Genomic DNA, 17,798 nt, shown 5'->3' on the forward strand with positions numbered 1-17,798 from the left:
CTAGCGACCTGTTATTTTTAATTAAATGAGCAAAAAATATTCAATTTTATTTGGAATGGCAAACCAGACAAAATTAAAAGCCTATTTATATAATGAATATGAATTTGGAGTGCAGAAATGTTTAAATATAATAATATTTATTATTAAAGCATTACACCTATTAAAGCATTACACCTCTCACTAAAGGCGTCAGTCAAACAAAAGTTATACTTAAATCAAAACTGGTTCTCTTGCAAATTAGTAAGAATGTCTCACTCCATGTTCAAGAATGGCATTTTTCCCTTTATTCAGATTACAACCTCTCACTTTCGGTTATTTGAAAATTTAATAATCTCCAAAATATTGCTATTTTTAAAACAAGCCATAGAAAGTTGGTTGCAATTTTAGTTTAATCCAACAGAAAAGAAAGAACAAATAATACTATAATTATTTAAACTCAAATATACTAATTGATTTAAATATATATATTTTAAAAAACATATTCTTTGTAAATGATATCATAAATAGGACAGGTGGAGTTGTCACACATGCAGCCAACAAAAATATATGGAAATGTCTTCTCTACCCAAAGTTACAACCAACTAATTGCAACATTACCGCAAAAAATGGAAGAGGCAAGTGGAAGGGGGAGAAAGTAAGAGACTTGCCTGATGGCCCTGCATTAAACACCAAAATTGGATAAAGAAAATTGGGATAAATAAAGAACTTGTGGGACTTATAACAACAAGATAACTAATGTAAAATATAGTTTGTCTGTAAAATGTATATAGGTTGAGAACTTTTGTGAAACAGCACAGTTAAAATATATGGCAAATAGAAATCAAACTGGATGGACATCAGAAATAGATGGGAGAGGTTGAAGGTAGAGGACGGACAGGACTAAAAACAAACAAAAGACAAATATAACTATTGTCAAATAGATTGTGTCCATAAAATGTATATAGTATGTATAAGCTGGAAGTAGAAGCCTAAGTGTTGTTGTTCACTAGTTTACTCCAATTATGGGAGGGGTGGTGGGTTTGGAAAGTAATGAAGGAAAATATATTTTAGAAAAGGATGTGTATATATATGTATATGTATTATATTATAGGGGTTGTGGGGTTGGTGGAAAAGTTGTTAAAAAATCAAAATAAAGAAAAAGGCCTGGTCCAACTGAAGAATGATGCGTTATTACAAGGCCTGGTCCAACTGAAAAATGATGCGTTATCACAAGGCCTGGTCCAACTGAAGAATGATGCGTTATCACAAGGCCTGGTCCAACTGAAGAATGATGCGTTATCACAAGGCCTGGTCCAACTGAAGAATGATGCGTTATCACAAGGCCTGGTCCAACTGAAGAATGATGAGTTATCACAAGGCCTGGTCCAACTGAAGAATGATGCGTTATCACAAGGCCTGGTCCAACTGAAGAATGATGCGTTATCACAAGGCCTGGTCCAACTGAAGAATGATGCGTTATCACAAGGTCCCACTATAGATTTATAAGTTACTACAATGCCTGGTCCAAATACAGAGACTGAATGATAAGTTATTACAAGGCTTTGTCCAACTACAGAGAAATAATGATAAGTTATTACAAGGCCTGGTCCAACTACAGAATGATAAGTTATTACAAGGCCTGGTCCAACTATAAAATAATATGTTATTACAAGGCCTGGTCCAACTATAAAATAATATGTTATTACAAGGCCTGGTCTAACTACAGAATGATATGTTATTACAAGGCCTGGTCTAACTACAGAATGATAAGTTATTACAAGGCCTGGTCCAACTATAAAATAATATGTTATTACAAGGCCTGGTCTAACTACAGAATGATAAGTTATTACAAGGCCTGGTCTAACTACAGAATGATAAGTTATTACAAGGCCTGGTCTAACTACAGAATGATAAGGTATTACAAGGCCTGGTCCATTTGGCAAATCTGACCATAACTCTATCCTCCTGATTCCTGCTTATAAGCAAAAACTAAAGCAAGAAGCACCAGTGACTTGGTTAATAAGGAAGTGGTCAGATGACGCAGATGCTAAGCTACAGGACTGTTTTGCTAGCACAGACTGGAATATATTCTGGGATTGTTCCGATAGCATTGAGGAGTACACCACATCAGTCACTGGCTTCATCAATAAGTGCATTGATGACGTCATCCCCACAGTGACCGTACATACATACCCCAACCAAAAGCCATGGACTACAGGCAACATCCGCACTGAGCTAAAGGGTAGAGCTGCCGCTATGGTGGTCCTCTGGTGGTCCTCTGTAGCTCAGCTGGTAGAGCACGGCGCTTGTAACGCCAGGGTAGTGGGTTCGATCCCCGGGACCACCCATACATATAAAAAAAAAATGTATGCACGCATGACTGTAAGTCGCTTTGGATAAAAGCGTCTGCTAAGTGGCATATTACTACTATTACTATCAAGGAGCGGGACTCTAACCCGGACGCTTATAAGAAATGCCGATATGCCCTCCGACGAACCATCAAACAGGCAAAGAGTCAATAGAGGACTAAGATTGAATCGTACTACATTGGCTCCGATGCTCGTCGGATGTGGGAGGGCTTGAAAACTACTAGAGACTACAAAGGGCAGCACAGCCGCGAACTGCCCAGTGACACAAGCCTACCAGACGAGCTCAATCACTTCTATGCTCGCTGTGAGGCAAGCAACACGGAAGCATGCATGAGAGCACCAGCTGTTCCGGATGACTATGTGATCACGCTCTCCGTAGCCGATGTGAGTAAGACTTTTAAGCAGGTCAACATTCGCAAGGCCAGACGGAATACCAGGATGTGTACTCCAAGCATGCGCTGACCAACTGGCAAGTGTCTTCACTGACATTTTCAACATGTCCCTGACTGAGTCCGTAATACCAACATGTTTCAAGCAGACCACCATAGTCCCTGTGCCCAAGAACACTAAGATAACCTGCCTAAATGACTACCGACCCGTAGCACTCACGTCTGTAGCCATGAAGTGCTTTGAAAGGCTGGTCATGGCTCACATCAACACCATTATCCCAGAAACACTTGACACACTCCAATTTGTCAATCTCTATTGCACTCCACACTGCCCTTTCCCACCTGGACAAGAGGAACACCTACGTGAGAATGCTATTCATTGACTACATCTCAGCATTCAACACCATAGTGCCCTCAACGCTCATCACTAAGCTAAGGACCCTGGGACTAAACACCTCCCTCTGCAACTAGATCCTGGACTTCTTGACGGGCCGCCCCCAGGTGGTAAGGTTAGGTAACAACACATCTGCCACGCTGATCCTCAACACAGGGGCCCCTCAGAGGTGCATGCTCAGTCCCCTCCTGTACTCCCTGTTCACCCATGACTGCATGGCCAGTTTGTTGATGACACAACAATGGTAGGCCTGATCACCGACAACAATGAGACAGCCTATAGAGAGGAGGTCAGAGACCTGGCCTTGTGGTGCCAGGATAACAACCTCTCCCTCAATGTGATCAAGACAAAGGAGATGATTCTGGACTACAGGAAAAAAAAAGAGGACTGAGCACGCCCCCATTCTCATCGACGGGGCTGTAGTGGAGCAGGTTGAGAGCTTCAAGTTCCTTGGTGTCTACATCACCAACAAACTATCATGGTCCAAACACACCAAGACAGTCGTGAAGAGGGCACTACAAAGCCTATTCCCCCTCAGGAGACTGAAAAGATTTGGCATGGGTCCTCAGATCGTCAAAAAGTTATACAGCTGCACCATCGAGAGCATCCTGACTGGTTGCATCACCGCCTGGTATGGCAACTGCTTCCTGCAGTTGGACCTCTATACCAGGTGGTGTCAGCTTCCTGCCATCCAGGACCTCTATACCAGGTGGTGTCAGAGGAAGGCCCTAAAAATTGTCAAAGACTCCAGCCACCCTAGTCATAGACTGTTCTCTCTGCTACCGCACGGCAAGCGGTACCGGAACGCCAAGTCTAGGTTCAAAAGGCTTCTTAACAGCTTCTACACCCAAGCCATAAGACTCCTGAACAGCTAATCAGCCTCTGACGCGTCCACCTCTACCTGAAATGGTAAAGCGGGGTCCGGATGCGCCAGCACCGGAGCCGAAGTAAACAGGTCCTTCAGTCTCCCAAATGCCCTGTCCGCCTCAGCAGACCACTGCAAGCGCGCCGGACCACCCTTCAGAAGAGACGTTATGGGAGCTGCCACCTGTCCAAAACCCCGGATAAACCTCCGGTAGTAATTTGCAAAACCCAAGAACTGCTGCACCTCTTTAACCGTGGTTGGGGTGTGCCAATTATGCACGGTCAACCTCCATCTTCACCCCTGACGCGGACAACTGATAACCCAAAAAGGAGATAGACTCCTGGAAAAACAGACATTTCTCTGCCTTGACATACAAGTCGTGCTCCAACAGCCTCCTCAACACTCGGCGCACCAGAGCTACATGCTCGGCTCGGGTAGAAGTGTACACTAGAATGTCGTCAATGTACACAACCACACCTTGCCCCTGCATGTCCCGGAAGATCTCGTCCACAAAGGATTGGAAGACTGAAGGAGCATTCATCAACCCGTATGGCATGACGAGATACTCGTAATGACCCGAGGTGGTACTAAATGCTGTCTTCCAATCATCGCCCTCCCTAATGCGCACCAAGTTGTAGGCGCTCCTGAGATCCAGTTTTGTGAAGAAACGCTCTCCGTGTAATGATTCCGTCATAGTCGCAATCAGAGGGAGTGGATAACTGTATTTCACAGTGATCTGATTGAGACTACGGTAATCAATACACGGGCGCAACCCTCCATCCTTCTTCTTCACAAAAAAGAAGCTCGAGGACGCAGGGGAAGTGGAGGGCCATATGTATCCTTGTCTCAAAGACTCTGAAATGTATGTCTCCATAGCCCCCTTCTCTTCTTGAGACAGAGGATACACATGGCTCCGCGGAAGCGCTGCTCCTGCCTGGAGGTCTATCGCACAATCCCCCTGTCTATGAGGAGGCAACCGCGTCGCCCTCGTCTTGCTTAACACGAGTGCTACTTCCTCATACTCAGGGGGAATGTGCATTGCGGGCACTTGGTTCGAACTCTCCACCGAGGTCGCCCCCACGGAAACACCTAGACATCGCCCCACACACTGGGCAGACCACTCCATAAGAGCCCTCTGTTGCCACGAAATGGAGGGATTATGGGTAATCAACCAGGGAAGCCCCAGCACCACTGGATACGCAGGAGAGTCGATCAGATATAACTGAATAGTTTCCTCATGACCCCCCTGCGTACTCATCCTAAGTGGTGCTGTGACCTCCCTAATCAACCCCCGATCCCAACGGGCGGCTATCTAGTGCATGGACAGGGAAGGGAGTATCAACAGGAAGGAGGGGAATCCCTAACTCTACACAAAAATTCCGATCAACAAAATTCCCAGCTGCGCCTGAATCTACTAGCGCCTTATGCTGGGAAAGAGGTGCAACCTGTGGAAATCGTACAGGTATACATAAGTGCACAACAGAGAGCTCTGGGTAAGTGGGGCGCCTACTCACCTGGAAGGGCTCCCCAGTGCGTGGCCTGTTGTCCCGTCCCCCTGGAGACCCTCCCCAGCACCTAGCCGCAGTGTGCCCTCCACGGCCACAGTTGGTGCAGGGGACGGCCCCCCTCGGGCTCCTTCTCCTCCTCTCTCTAGCGCCAGCACCCCCGAGCTCCATAGGGCTCGGCTCGGAGGTGCTGGAGGATGGAATGGACGGCCCCCACTCGGAGCGTCCGCGGGTGGCCAGCAGGGTGTCGAGACGGATGGACATGTCCACCAACTGGTCGAACAAGAGGTTGGTGTCCCTGCAGGCCAGCTCTCGGCGGACGTCCTCCCGTAGACTGCATCGATAGTGATCGATGAGGGCCCGCTCATTCCACCCTGCATCAGCCGCTAGAGTCCGGAATTCCAGAGCGAACTCCTGTGAGCTCCTCTTCCCCTGTCGGAGGTAGAATAGACGCTCCCCCGCCGCTTTCCCCTCAGGTGGATGGTCGAACACGGCAGCGGTGCCGTCATACGCCCTCGGGAGCGAGAGCCGAATCCCACTGGATTCCGGAGCTTGGATGGGAGGACTGACCGATGGTGGTGGTAAGGTAGGTGGAGGTGTGGGTACCCCTCTGGTCTCCCATCGGTGCAGAGTATTAATTACGTCCTGCAGGGCGGTCCCGAGTTGTAGGATCCTATCGTCCTGGCCGCGGACGCACTCCTCCAAAGACTCGGGCGCTGCTGCTCCTGCTGACTCCATTAGATGGTGTGTAATTCTGTCAGAAATTGCTGAGGTGGATGTGGTGTAGGAGTCAAACGCAGGACACAGAAGCTTCGTCCAACCGACTTTACTGAACGAAAAAATAATAAACACTGGCCTCAACTAAACAGGAGGCGAACTATTACGCAGCAGTGCGTAAAAATACTCAAATGCGATAGCGCACGAAACACAGTGCGACTAACCAGAACATACAAAATGCAAAAACGAGCAGCACCAAAAAGACAGGCGGAACAATTACACACAACACACGACTAACAAAACGGGAAACTTATAGGAGACATAATTAACACTAAAAGGAAACAGGTGTACAAAGAAGACAAAACCAAACAAACATCGATAACATACAACGGTGGCAGCTAGTACTCCGGGGACGACGACCGCCGAAGCCTGCCCGAGCAAGGAGGAGGAGCAGCCTCGGCCGAAACCGTGACATTCAGGTAGACTACTTTACTAAATGTAAAGTACAAAACAAACGCCTCCACAACTGGAGGGAAAAACACCATATACGTAATATGGAAAAATAGCAAGGCCGAACATCGACTAGACATACAAACAATAACACACAAATACCAAACGTGAGACAAGGGAAATTATAGGCTAAACAATCAAACATAATAGACAACAGGTGTACTACTCAAGACAAAACAAGACAAACACCGAAACATCGATCGGCAGTAGCTAGTACTCCGGGGACGACGAACGCCGAAGCCTGCCTGAGCAAGGAGGAGGAGCAGCCTCGGCAGAATCCGTGACAGTACCCCCCCCCTTGACGCGCGGCTCCAGCCGTGCGCCGACCCCGGCCTCGGGGACGGCCAGGAGGACGCGGAGCAGGGCGAGTGGGATGACTCCGGTGGAACTCCGTCAAGAGGGAGGGATCTAAGATGTCCCTCCTAGGCACCCAGCACCGTTCCTCTGGACCGTACCCCTCCCACTCCAAAAGATACTGCAGACCCCCCATCCGACGTCTCGAATCCACGATGGACCGGACTGAGTACGCCGGAGCCCCCTCGATGTCCAGTGGGGGCGGAGGAGCCTCTCGTATCTCATTCTCCTGGAGTGGACCAGCTACCACCGGCCTGAGGAGAGACACATGGAACGAGGGGTTAATGCGGTAATCATTGGGCAGTGGTAACCTGTAACATACCTCGTTCAATCTCCTCAGGACTTTAAATGGCCCCACAAACAGCCGACCCATCTTCCGGCAGGGCAGGCGAAGGGGCAGGTTTCGAGTCGAGAGCCAGACTCGATCTCCAGGTGCATAAACTGGACCCTCACTGCGGTGGTGATCGGAGCTCGCCTTATGCCTACGGCGCTCGGGGGAAACCATTCATCCACCGCAGGAGCCTCGATCTGGCTCTGATGCCAGGGTGCCAGAACCGGCTGATACCCCAACACACACTGAAAAGGAGTCAGATTAGTGGAGGAGTGGCGAAGTGAGTTCTGGGCAATCTCTGCCCAGGGGATATACCCCAACCACTCCTCCTGCCGGTCCTGGCAATAGGACCTCAGAAACCTACCCACATCCTGGTTTACTCTCTCCACCTGCCCATTACTCTCAGGGTGGAAACCCGAGGTAAGGCTAATCGAGACCCCCAAGCGTTCCATAAACGCCCTCCACACTCTAGAGGTGAACTGGGGACCCCGATCAGACACTATATCCTCAGGTACCCCGTAGTGCCGGAAGACGTGTGTAAACAGGGCCTCAGCAGTTTGTAGGGCAGTAGGGAGACCTGGCATTGGAATGAGACGGCAGGCCTTAGAAAACCGATCCACAACGACCAAAATTGTGGTATTCCCCTGGGAGGGGGGAAGGTCCGTGACAAAGTCTACCGATAGGTGAGACCACGGCCGTTGTGGAACGGGTAGGGGTTGTAACTTCCCCCTGGGCAGGTGTCTAGGTGCCTTACACTGAGCGCACACCGAGCAGGAGGAGACATAAACCCTCACGTCCAAGGTTGGCCACCAGTACTTCTCACTAAGGCAGTGCACTGTCCGGCCAATACCAGGATGACCAGAGGAGGGTGACATGTGAGCCCAATAAATCAGTCGATCACGGATCTCGAGCGGCACGTACTTCCGCCCCTCCGGACACTCTGGAGGAGTAGGGTCGGTACGTAACGCCCGCTCGATCTCCGCATCGACCTCCCACACCACCGGTGCCACCAGACAAGACTCCGGAAGTATGGGAGTGGGCTCAATGGACCTCTCCTCTGTGTCATATCGCCGGGACAGAGCGTCTGCTCAGTTGGTAGAGCATGGCGTTTGCAATGCCAGGGTTGTGGGTTCGATTCCCACAGGGGGCCAGTATGAAAAAATAAAAATAATAATAATGTATGCACTCACTAACTGTAAGTCGCTCTGGATAAGAGCGTCTGCTAAATGACTAAAATGTAAATGTAATGTAAATGTCTGCCTTAACGTTCTGTGACCCTGGTATATACGTGAGCTTAAAGACAAACCGGGCCAGAAACATGGCCCACCTAGCCTGACGAGGGTTCAGTCTCCTAGCTGCCCGGATGTACTCCAGGTTACGATGGTCAGTCAGAATGAGAAAAGGGTGTTTAGCCATGTCATAATTACGTTCCGCCGGGCTGAGCTTCTTAGAATAAAAGGCACAGGGACGGAGTTTAGGAGGCGTGCCCGAGCGTTGAGACAGTACAGCCCCAATCCCCGCCTCTGACGCGTCCACCTCCACTTGGAACGCCAAAGAGGGGTCCGGATGTGCCAGCACCGGAACAGAGGTGAACAGGTCCTTCAGATGTCTAAACGCCCTGTCCGCCTCAGCCGACCACTGCAAACGCACCGGGCCCCCCTTTAGCAGGGAGGTGATGGGAGCTGCTACCTGTCCAAAACCCCGGATAAACCTCCGGTAGTAATTGGCAAAACCCAAAAACCGCTGCACCTCCTTAACCGTGGTAGTTGTCTGCCAATTACGCACGGCTGAAACGCGGTCAATCTCCATCTCCACCCCTGACGCGGACAACCGATGTCCCAGGAAGGAGATGGACTCCTGGAAAAACAGGCATTTCTCCGCCTTCACATACAAGTCATGCTCCAACAGCCTACCCAACACCCGAAACACCAGGGCCACATTCTCGGCTCGTGTAGCAGAGTATATTAGAATGTCGTCAATATACACCACTACACCCTGTCCATGCAAATCCCGGAAAATCTTGTCGACAAATGATTGGAAGACTGAAGGAGCATTTATTAACCCGTATGGCATGATGAGATACTCATAGTGACCCGAGGTGGTACTAAATGCTGTTTTCCATTCATCTCCTTCCCTAATGCGCAGCAGGTTGTAAGCGCTCTTGAGATCCAATTTTGTGAAGAATCGCGCTCCGTGTAATGACTCCGTCATACTCGCAATCAGAGGGAGAGGATAACTGTATTTAATAGTAATCTGATTGAGACTACGGTAATCAATACACGAGCGCAAACCTCCATCTTTCTTCTTCACAAAAAATAAACTCAAGGACGCAGGAGAAGTGGAGGGCCGTATGTATCCCTGTCCCAGAGATTTGGCGATGTATGTCTCCATAGCCGCCTTCTCCTCCTGAGACAGAGGATACACATGACTACGTGGAAGTGCAGCACCTGCCTGGAGGTCTATCGCACAATCCCCCTGTCTATGAGGTGGTAATTGAGTCGCCCTCTTCTTACTGAAGACGAGTGCCAAATCATTATACTCAGGAGGAATGTGCACTTGGTTCGGACTTTCCACCGTTGTCGCCCCTACGGAAACACCTATACACCGCCCGACACACTGATCAGACCACTCCCTGAGAGCCCTCTGTTGCCACAAAATGTTGGGGTCATGAGATATTAACCAAGGAAGCCCCAACACCACGGGAAACGCAGGAGAGTCGATCAAATACAACTGTATAATTTCCTCATGACCCCCATGCGTCTTCATCTTAAGTGGCGCCGTGACCTCCCTGATCAATCCCGACCCCAAAGGGCGGCTGTCTAGGGCATGGATGGGGAAGGGCACATCAACTGGTATAAGGGGAATCCCTAACTTATACGAGAAACAGCGATCGATAAAATTCCCAGCTGCGCCTGAATCGACTAGCGCCTTATGCTGGGAGTGAGATGAAACCTGGGGAAACTCAACTTGGATACACAAGTGGACAACAGAGAGCTCTGGGTGAGTTGGGCGCTTACTCACCTGGAATGACTCATCAGTGCATGGCCTACTGCCTCGATCCCTAGGAGACCCTCCCCAGCACCGAACCGCAGTGTGTCCTCTACGGCCACAGTTGGTGCAGGGGACGGCCTCTCTCCGGGTCTCTCTCCTCCTCTCTCTAGCACCAGCACCCCCGAGCTCCATAGGGCTCGGCTCGGAGGTGCTGGGGGATGAGATGGACGGCCCCAGCTCCGGACGTCCGCGGGTAGCCAGCAGGCTATCCAGACGGATCGACATGTCCACCAACTGATCAAAGCTTAAGTTGGTGTCCCTGCAGGCCAACTCTCGGCGAACATCCTCCCGTAGGCTGCACCTATAGTGGTCGATGAGGGCCCTCTCATTCCATCCCGCATTGGCCGCCAGAGTCCGGAAATCCAGTGCGAAATCCTGCGCGCTCCTCTTCCCCTGTCTGAGGTGGAACAGACGCTCCCCCGCCGCTTTCCCCTCTGGGGGATGATCGAATACCACCCTGAAGCGGTGGGAGAACTCTGCATAACTGACGGTGGCGGCGTCTATTCCCCTCCATTCGGCATTGGCCCACTCCAATGCCTTGCCGGAAAGACAGGAGATGAGGGCGGAAACGCTCTCGTATCCCGAGGGCGCCGGGTGAATGGTTGCCAGGTAGAGTTCTACTTGGAGCATGAAACCCTGACACCCGGCCGCGGTGCCATCATAAGCCCTCGGGAATCCCACTGGACTCCGGAGATGGAACGATGGGTCTGGCCGATGGTGGTGGTATTGTTGGAGGAGGTGTGGGCAAACCTCCTCTTTCCCATCGGCTCAAAGTGTCCATTACATCCTGCATGGCGGTGCCGAGTCTTTGGATCATGGCGTCTTGGCTGCTGACGCGCTCCTCTAGAGACTCCGTCGGTACCGCTGATCCTGCTGACTCCATGGTGGTGTGTTATTCTGTCAGAAGGTGATGTGTACGCGGCGAGTGAAGTCAGACGCAGGACACAGAGAATCAGGTAGACTACTTTACTAAATGTAAAGTACAAAACAAACGCCTCCACAACTGGAGGGAAAAACACCATATACGTAATATGGAAAAATAGCAAGGCCGAACATCGACTAGACATACAAACAATAACACACAAATACCAAACGTGAGACAAGGGAAATTATAGGCTAAACAATCAAACATAATAGACAACAGGTGTACTACTCAAGACAAAACAAGACAAACACCGAAACATCGATCGGCAGTAGCTAGTACTCCGGGGACGACGAACGCCGAAGCCTGCCCGAGCAAGGAGGAGGAGCAGCCTCGGCAGAATCCGTGACATACAGAGACAGAATGATGTGTTATTACAAGGCCTGGCCCAACTTTATAATGATCAATTATTATAAGGCCTGGCACAACTTTATAATAATCAATTATTACAAGGCCTGGCCCAACTTTATAATAATCAATTATTACAAGGCCTGGCCCAACTTCATAATAATCAATTATTACAAGGCCTGGTCCAACTACAGAATGATAAGTTACTACATGGCCTAGTCCAACTACAGAATGATAAGTTATTGCAAGGCCTGGTCCAACTACAGAATGATAAGTTACTACAAGGCCCGGTCCAACTACAGAATGATAAGTTACTACAAGGCCTAATCCAACTACAGAATGATAAATTACTACAAGGCCTAATCCAACTACAGAATGATAAGTTATTGCAATGCTTGGTCCAACTACAGAATGATAAGTTACTAAAAGGCCTGGTCCAACTACAGAATGATAAGTTATTGCAAGGCCTAGTCCAACTACAGGATGATAAATTATTGCAATGCTTGGTCCAACTACAGAATTATAAGTTACTACAAGGCCTAGTCCAACTACAGAATGATATGTTACTACAAGGCCTGGTCCAACTACAGAATGATAAGTTATTGCAAGGCCTGGTCCAACTACAGAATGATAAGTTACTACAAGGCCTAGTCCAACTACAGAATTATAAATTATTACAAGGCCTGGTCCAACTACAGAATGATAAGTTACTACAAGGCCTGGTCCAACTTCAAGATAATACTTTAATGCTATCTATGTTTACAGAAGCCTGGGAGCTATCTTGGTTTATATAGTCAAACTGAACACACTTACACACACACACACACACACATTCTGTCAGGGGGCCACCTTAATGATGTAGTTGGTTGAGTTCTTGTCGTCGGGGGCGATGTATAAGCGAATCAGAACACTCTTGCTGTGTTGGTTCCTAATCTGAGCCAATGTCTGCAGCAGGTCCCATCGTCCTGGCGACCAGAGCCACTTCCCCTCAAGCCCCTCCCCCAGGACGGGCCAGTGGAACTCAGGCTGCTGTAAAAGCTTCAACAGAGGACCACTGTCCACTTTCTCCAATATAGCTACACACAGACACAGACAGACACAAAGACACACACAGACACACACAGACACAAAGACACACAGAGACACAAAGACACATACAGACACAAAGACACACACAGACACACACAGACACAAAGACACACACAGACACAAAGACACATACAGACACAAAGACACACACAGACACACACAGACACAAAGACACAAAGACACACACAGACACAAAGACACATACAGACACAAAGACACACACAGACACACACAGACACACACAGACACAAAGACACACACAGACACACACAGACACAAAGACACAAAGACACACACAGACACAAAGACACACACAGACACAAAGACACATACAGACACAAAGACACACACAGACACACACAGACACACACAGACACATACAGACACAAAGACACACACAGACACACACAGACACACACAGACACAAAGACACACACAGACACAAAGACAAACACAGCCACAAAGAAACACACAGCCACAAAGACACACACACACACACACACACACACACACACACACACTTTGTACCACTATAGAACTTGATGTTTTTGATGTAACCTCAGCTCCCATCTCGGCTTTCTCATTTGTGTGTGTGTGTGTCTGTGTGTGTGTGTGTGTGTCTGTGTGTCTGTGTGTGTGTGTGTGTGTCTGTGTGTGTGTGTGTGTGTGTGTCTGTGTGTGTGTGTGTGTGTGTGTCTGTGTGTGTGTGTGTGTGTCTGTGTGTGTGTGTGTGTCTGTGTGTGGTTGTAGGTTACCTTCGTCCATACAGGAGCGGTAGAAGACCTTGGCCTTCCTGACAGCTTCTATCTCATCTGAGTCTGATGGAGTCTCCAGCAACTCTACAACTCACATACAGACAACATTTAGAGGTGGGGGAGTGTAGTCAGGGTATGAGTGTGTATGGGCTCATCATGTTCTCGTGCTCACCTTTGAGTGTGATATCAACGTGTTGGCGTAACCAGGGGTAGATGCCATATGAAGAGGAGTCTTCAGGAATAGGGTTGTCTCTCAGCCAGCCACCACAGGAGAACCCATAGAAGTCGTCACAGGGAGACACAGCCCGGTCCATCTTACCGAGGATAGAACCAGCTACACACACAAACACATTACATGTTGATCGCGACATTCTACATGCAACCATTTCCTGTAAGGTGGGTGGGGCCTACCTGCTTCAATACATTCTGGAGTTAAGCAGAAGACATCCTGATTGCCTCTCTGGGAAACTGAGGAAAAGGATGAGACCTGATGAAGATTACACCACACACACATCCCCCTCCCCACCAAAACCCACACAATCATAAACACATAATATATGTCCTCGAACAACCCAACTACCACCTGACCTCGCTCTCACTCTCTCCCTGTACGGTGTCCCTCTGACCCCCCACCCCCTCTGACCCCCCACCCCCCCACCCCCTCTGACCCCCCACCCCCTCTGACCCCCCCACCCCCCTACCCCCTCTGACCCCCCCACCCCCTCTGACCCCCCACCCCCTCAGACCCCCCACCCCCCCACCCCCTCTGACCCCCCAACCCCCTACCCCCTCTGACCCCCCCTACCCCCTCTGACCCCCCCACCCCCTCTGACCCCCCACCCCCCTACCCCCTCTGACCCCCCCTACCCCCTCTGACCCCCCACCCCCCTACCCCCTCTGACCCCCCACCCCCTCAGACCCCCCCACCCCCTCAGACCCCCCACCCCCCTACCCCCTCTGACCCCCCACCCCCTCAGACCACCCCTACCCCCTCTGACCCCCCCACCCCCTCAGACCCCCCACCCCCCTACCCCCTCTGACCCCCCACCCCCTCAGACCCCCCTACCCCCTCTGACCCCCCACCCCCTCTGACCCCCCTACCCCCTCTGACCCCCCACCCCCTCAGACCCCCCTACCCCCTCTGACCCCCCACCCCCTCTGACCCCCCTACCCCCTCTGACCCCCCCTACCCCCTCTGACCCCCCCTACCCCCTCAGACCCCCCACCCCCCTACCCCCTCTGACCCCCCACCCCCTCTGACCCCCCCACCCCCTCTGACCCCCCCACCCCCTCTACCCCTTCCTACCCCCTCAGACATACACACAGCCATCAGATGCTCAGGGTTCCAGTGTCATGGAGAAAGCTGACCCCATTTTAATAACACATATGGCAAATAGCTTGCACACACACACACACACACACACACACACACACACAAACACACACACACACACACAAACACACACACACACACACACACACACACATATACACACATACACACCTTAAAAATAACCAAAGTAAATCAAATAAGCCATTGTCTATTCACTTGCATGACCAGAGACAGGAGTGTGTGTAAGTGTGTGTGAGTGTGCATACTGTACAGAAACATATATAATTAAACCGACATCATTTCACCACAAAAATGTTGGCTTCATACAATAACAAGAAAATAATAGTTACCACTTCTACCCCACCCCCACACCCACACCCACCCACCTCCACACCCACCCCCACACCCACCCACACACACCCACCCCCACCCACACCCACCTCCACACCCCCACCTCCCTCAACCACTCCAGCTACTGTAACACCAGGTTTTTCAAGACTAAACTCACTCAGGGAAAGAGGTGTTAGTGTAACTCTATCTGTGTCTAAAATAGTAGTGTCTACTCACCCAGTATGACAGCAAGCAGAAGAGCGATGCAGAGACACACACATACAGCCAGTGCAGCCTTTAGGAGACCACTGGTTCCTGGTTTAGAAACACACACACCTAGACGCTCCATATCTCCAATCAAAACACACTACCTCACTTTCAACCACCTCTTTCTCCGTCTCCAAATCTATCTCACTCCCTCCCTCTCTCTCTGTGTTGGTCTCCGTATCTCTCTCTCAGTGTGTTGGACTCCGTATCTCTCTCTCACTGTGTCTGTCTCCGTATCTATTTCTCACTGTGTCGGTCTCTGTATCTCTCTCTCACTGTGTCGGTCTCCGTATCTATCTCTCTCTGTGTCTGTCTCTGTGTCTCTCTCCGTATCTCTCTCTAACCCTAACTCTCTCTCTCTCTCTCTCTGTATCTCTCTCTAACCCTAACCCTCTCCAAACTGTGGTTCAACCTAATTCTGTCTGACTCTCCCTCTCCAGCGGCCTGCCCCTCCCTCCGTCTCCTCCCTCTCCAGTGACCTGCCCCTCCCTCCGTCTCCTCCCTCTCCAGCGGCCTGCCCCTCCCTCCGTCTCCTCCCTCTCCAGTGGCCTGCCCCTCCCTCCGTCTCCTCCCTCTCCAGCCGCCTGCCCCTCCCTCCGTCTCCTCCCTCTCCAGCGGCCTGCCCCTCCCTCCGTCTCCTCCCTCTCCAGCGGCCTGCCCCTCCCTCCGTCTCCTCCCTCTCCAGCGGCCTGCCCCTCCCTCCGTCTCCTCCCTCTCCAGTGGCCTCCCCCTCCCTCCGTCTCCTCCCCCTCCCTCCGTCTCCTCCCTCTCCAGCGGCCTCCCCCTCCCTCCGTCTCCTCCCTCTCCAGCGGCCTGCCCCTCCCTCCGTCTCCTCCCTCTCCAGCGGCCTGCCCCTCCCTCCGTCTCCTCCCTCTCCAGCGGCCTGCCCCTCCCTCCGTCTCCTCCCTCTCCAGCGGCCTCCCCCTCCCTCCGTCTCCTCCCTCTCCAGTGGCCTCTCCCTCCCTCCGTCTCCTCCCTCCCTCTATCCTACCATCAGAGACTTACCAGAGACAGCTCAAATACCTTCTGCTGGAACCATGTGAAGAGTTACAAACCGTCTGCTGGAACCAAGTGAAGCGTTACAAACCGTCTGCTGGAACCATGTGAAGCATTACAAACCGTCTGCTGGAACCATGTGAAGCGTTACAAACATTCTGCTGGTATTTGTATTTATTATGGATCCCCATTAGTTCCTGCCAAGGCAGCAGTTACTCTTCCTGGGGTCCAGTAAAATTAAGGCAGTTCATACAATTTTAAAAACATTACAATACATTCACAGATTTCACAACACACTGTGTGCCCTGAGGCCCCTCCTCCACCACTACCCCATACCTACAGTACAACAATCCATGTGTACGTGTGTGTATAGTGCGAATGTTATCGTGTATGTACAGTATATGCATGTGTCTGCGCCTATGTTTGTGTTGCTTCACAGTCCCCGCTGTTCGATAAGGTGTTTTTTCATCTGTTTTTTAAATCTGATTCTACTGCTTGCATCAGTTACTTGATGTGGAATAGAGTTCCATGTAGTCATGGCTCTATGTAGTACTGTGCGCCTCCCATAGTCTGTTCTGGACTTGGGGACTGTGAAGAGACCTCTGGTGGCATGTCTTGTGGGGTATGCATGGGTGACCAAGCTGTGTGCCAGTAGCTAAAACAGACAGCTCGGTGCACCCAACATGTCAACACCTCTCATAAAAAAAACAAGTAGTGATGAAGTCAATCTCTCCTCCACTTTGAGCCGGGAGAGATCGACATATTAATATTAGCTCTCTGTGTACATCCAAGCACCAGCTGTGCTGCCCTGTTCTGAGCACATTGCAATTTTCCTAAGTCCTTTTTTGTGGCACCTGACCACACAACTGAACAGTAGTCCAGGTGTGACAAAACTAGGGCCTGTAGGACCTGCCTTGTTGATAGTGCTGTTAAGAAGCCAGAGCAGAGCTTTATTATGGACAGACTTCTCCCCATCTTAGCTACTGTTATATCAATATGTTTTGACCATGACAGTTTACAATCCAGGGTTACTCCAAGCAGTTTAGTCTCCTCAACTTTCTCAATTTCCACATTATTTATTACAAGATTTAATTGAGGTTTAGGTTTAGTGAATGATTTGTCCCAAATACAATGCTTTTAGTTTTAGAATTATTTAGGACTAACTTGGTCCTTGCCACCCACTCTGAAACTAACTGCAACTCTTTGTTAAGTGTTGCAGTCATTTCAGTCGCTGTAGTAGCTGACGTGTACAGTGTTGAGTCATCCTCATACATAGACACTCTGGCTTTACTCA

General features: G+C 50.2%; 1 protein-coding gene across 1 annotated transcript in view; it reads right to left on the bottom strand.

The window, feature by feature from the left end:
- Window positions 1-15,590, bottom strand: part of LOC311116867 (phosphate-regulating neutral endopeptidase PHEX-like) — a gene marked incomplete at both ends in the record, with an annotated part of 64,657 nt that extends 49,067 nt beyond the window's left edge. Inside the window, 5 exons of the mRNA XM_084191895.1 lie at window positions 12,584-12,810; window positions 13,579-13,662; window positions 13,751-13,912; window positions 13,990-14,046; window positions 15,479-15,590. Of these exons, the coding sequence (XP_084048021.1) occupies window positions 12,584-12,810; window positions 13,579-13,662; window positions 13,751-13,912; window positions 13,990-14,046; window positions 15,479-15,590 (642 nt within the window). The remainder of the gene's footprint in view (window positions 1-12,583; window positions 12,811-13,578; window positions 13,663-13,750; window positions 13,913-13,989; window positions 14,047-15,478) is intronic.
- Window positions 15,591-17,798: the final 2,208 nt, after the last annotated feature.

Source organism: Coregonus lavaretus, assembly GCF_964263955.1.
Source record: "Coregonus lavaretus genome assembly, contig: HAP1_SCAFFOLD_190, whole genome shotgun sequence".
Classification (NCBI taxonomy): domain Eukaryota; kingdom Metazoa; phylum Chordata; class Actinopteri; order Salmoniformes; family Salmonidae; genus Coregonus; species Coregonus lavaretus.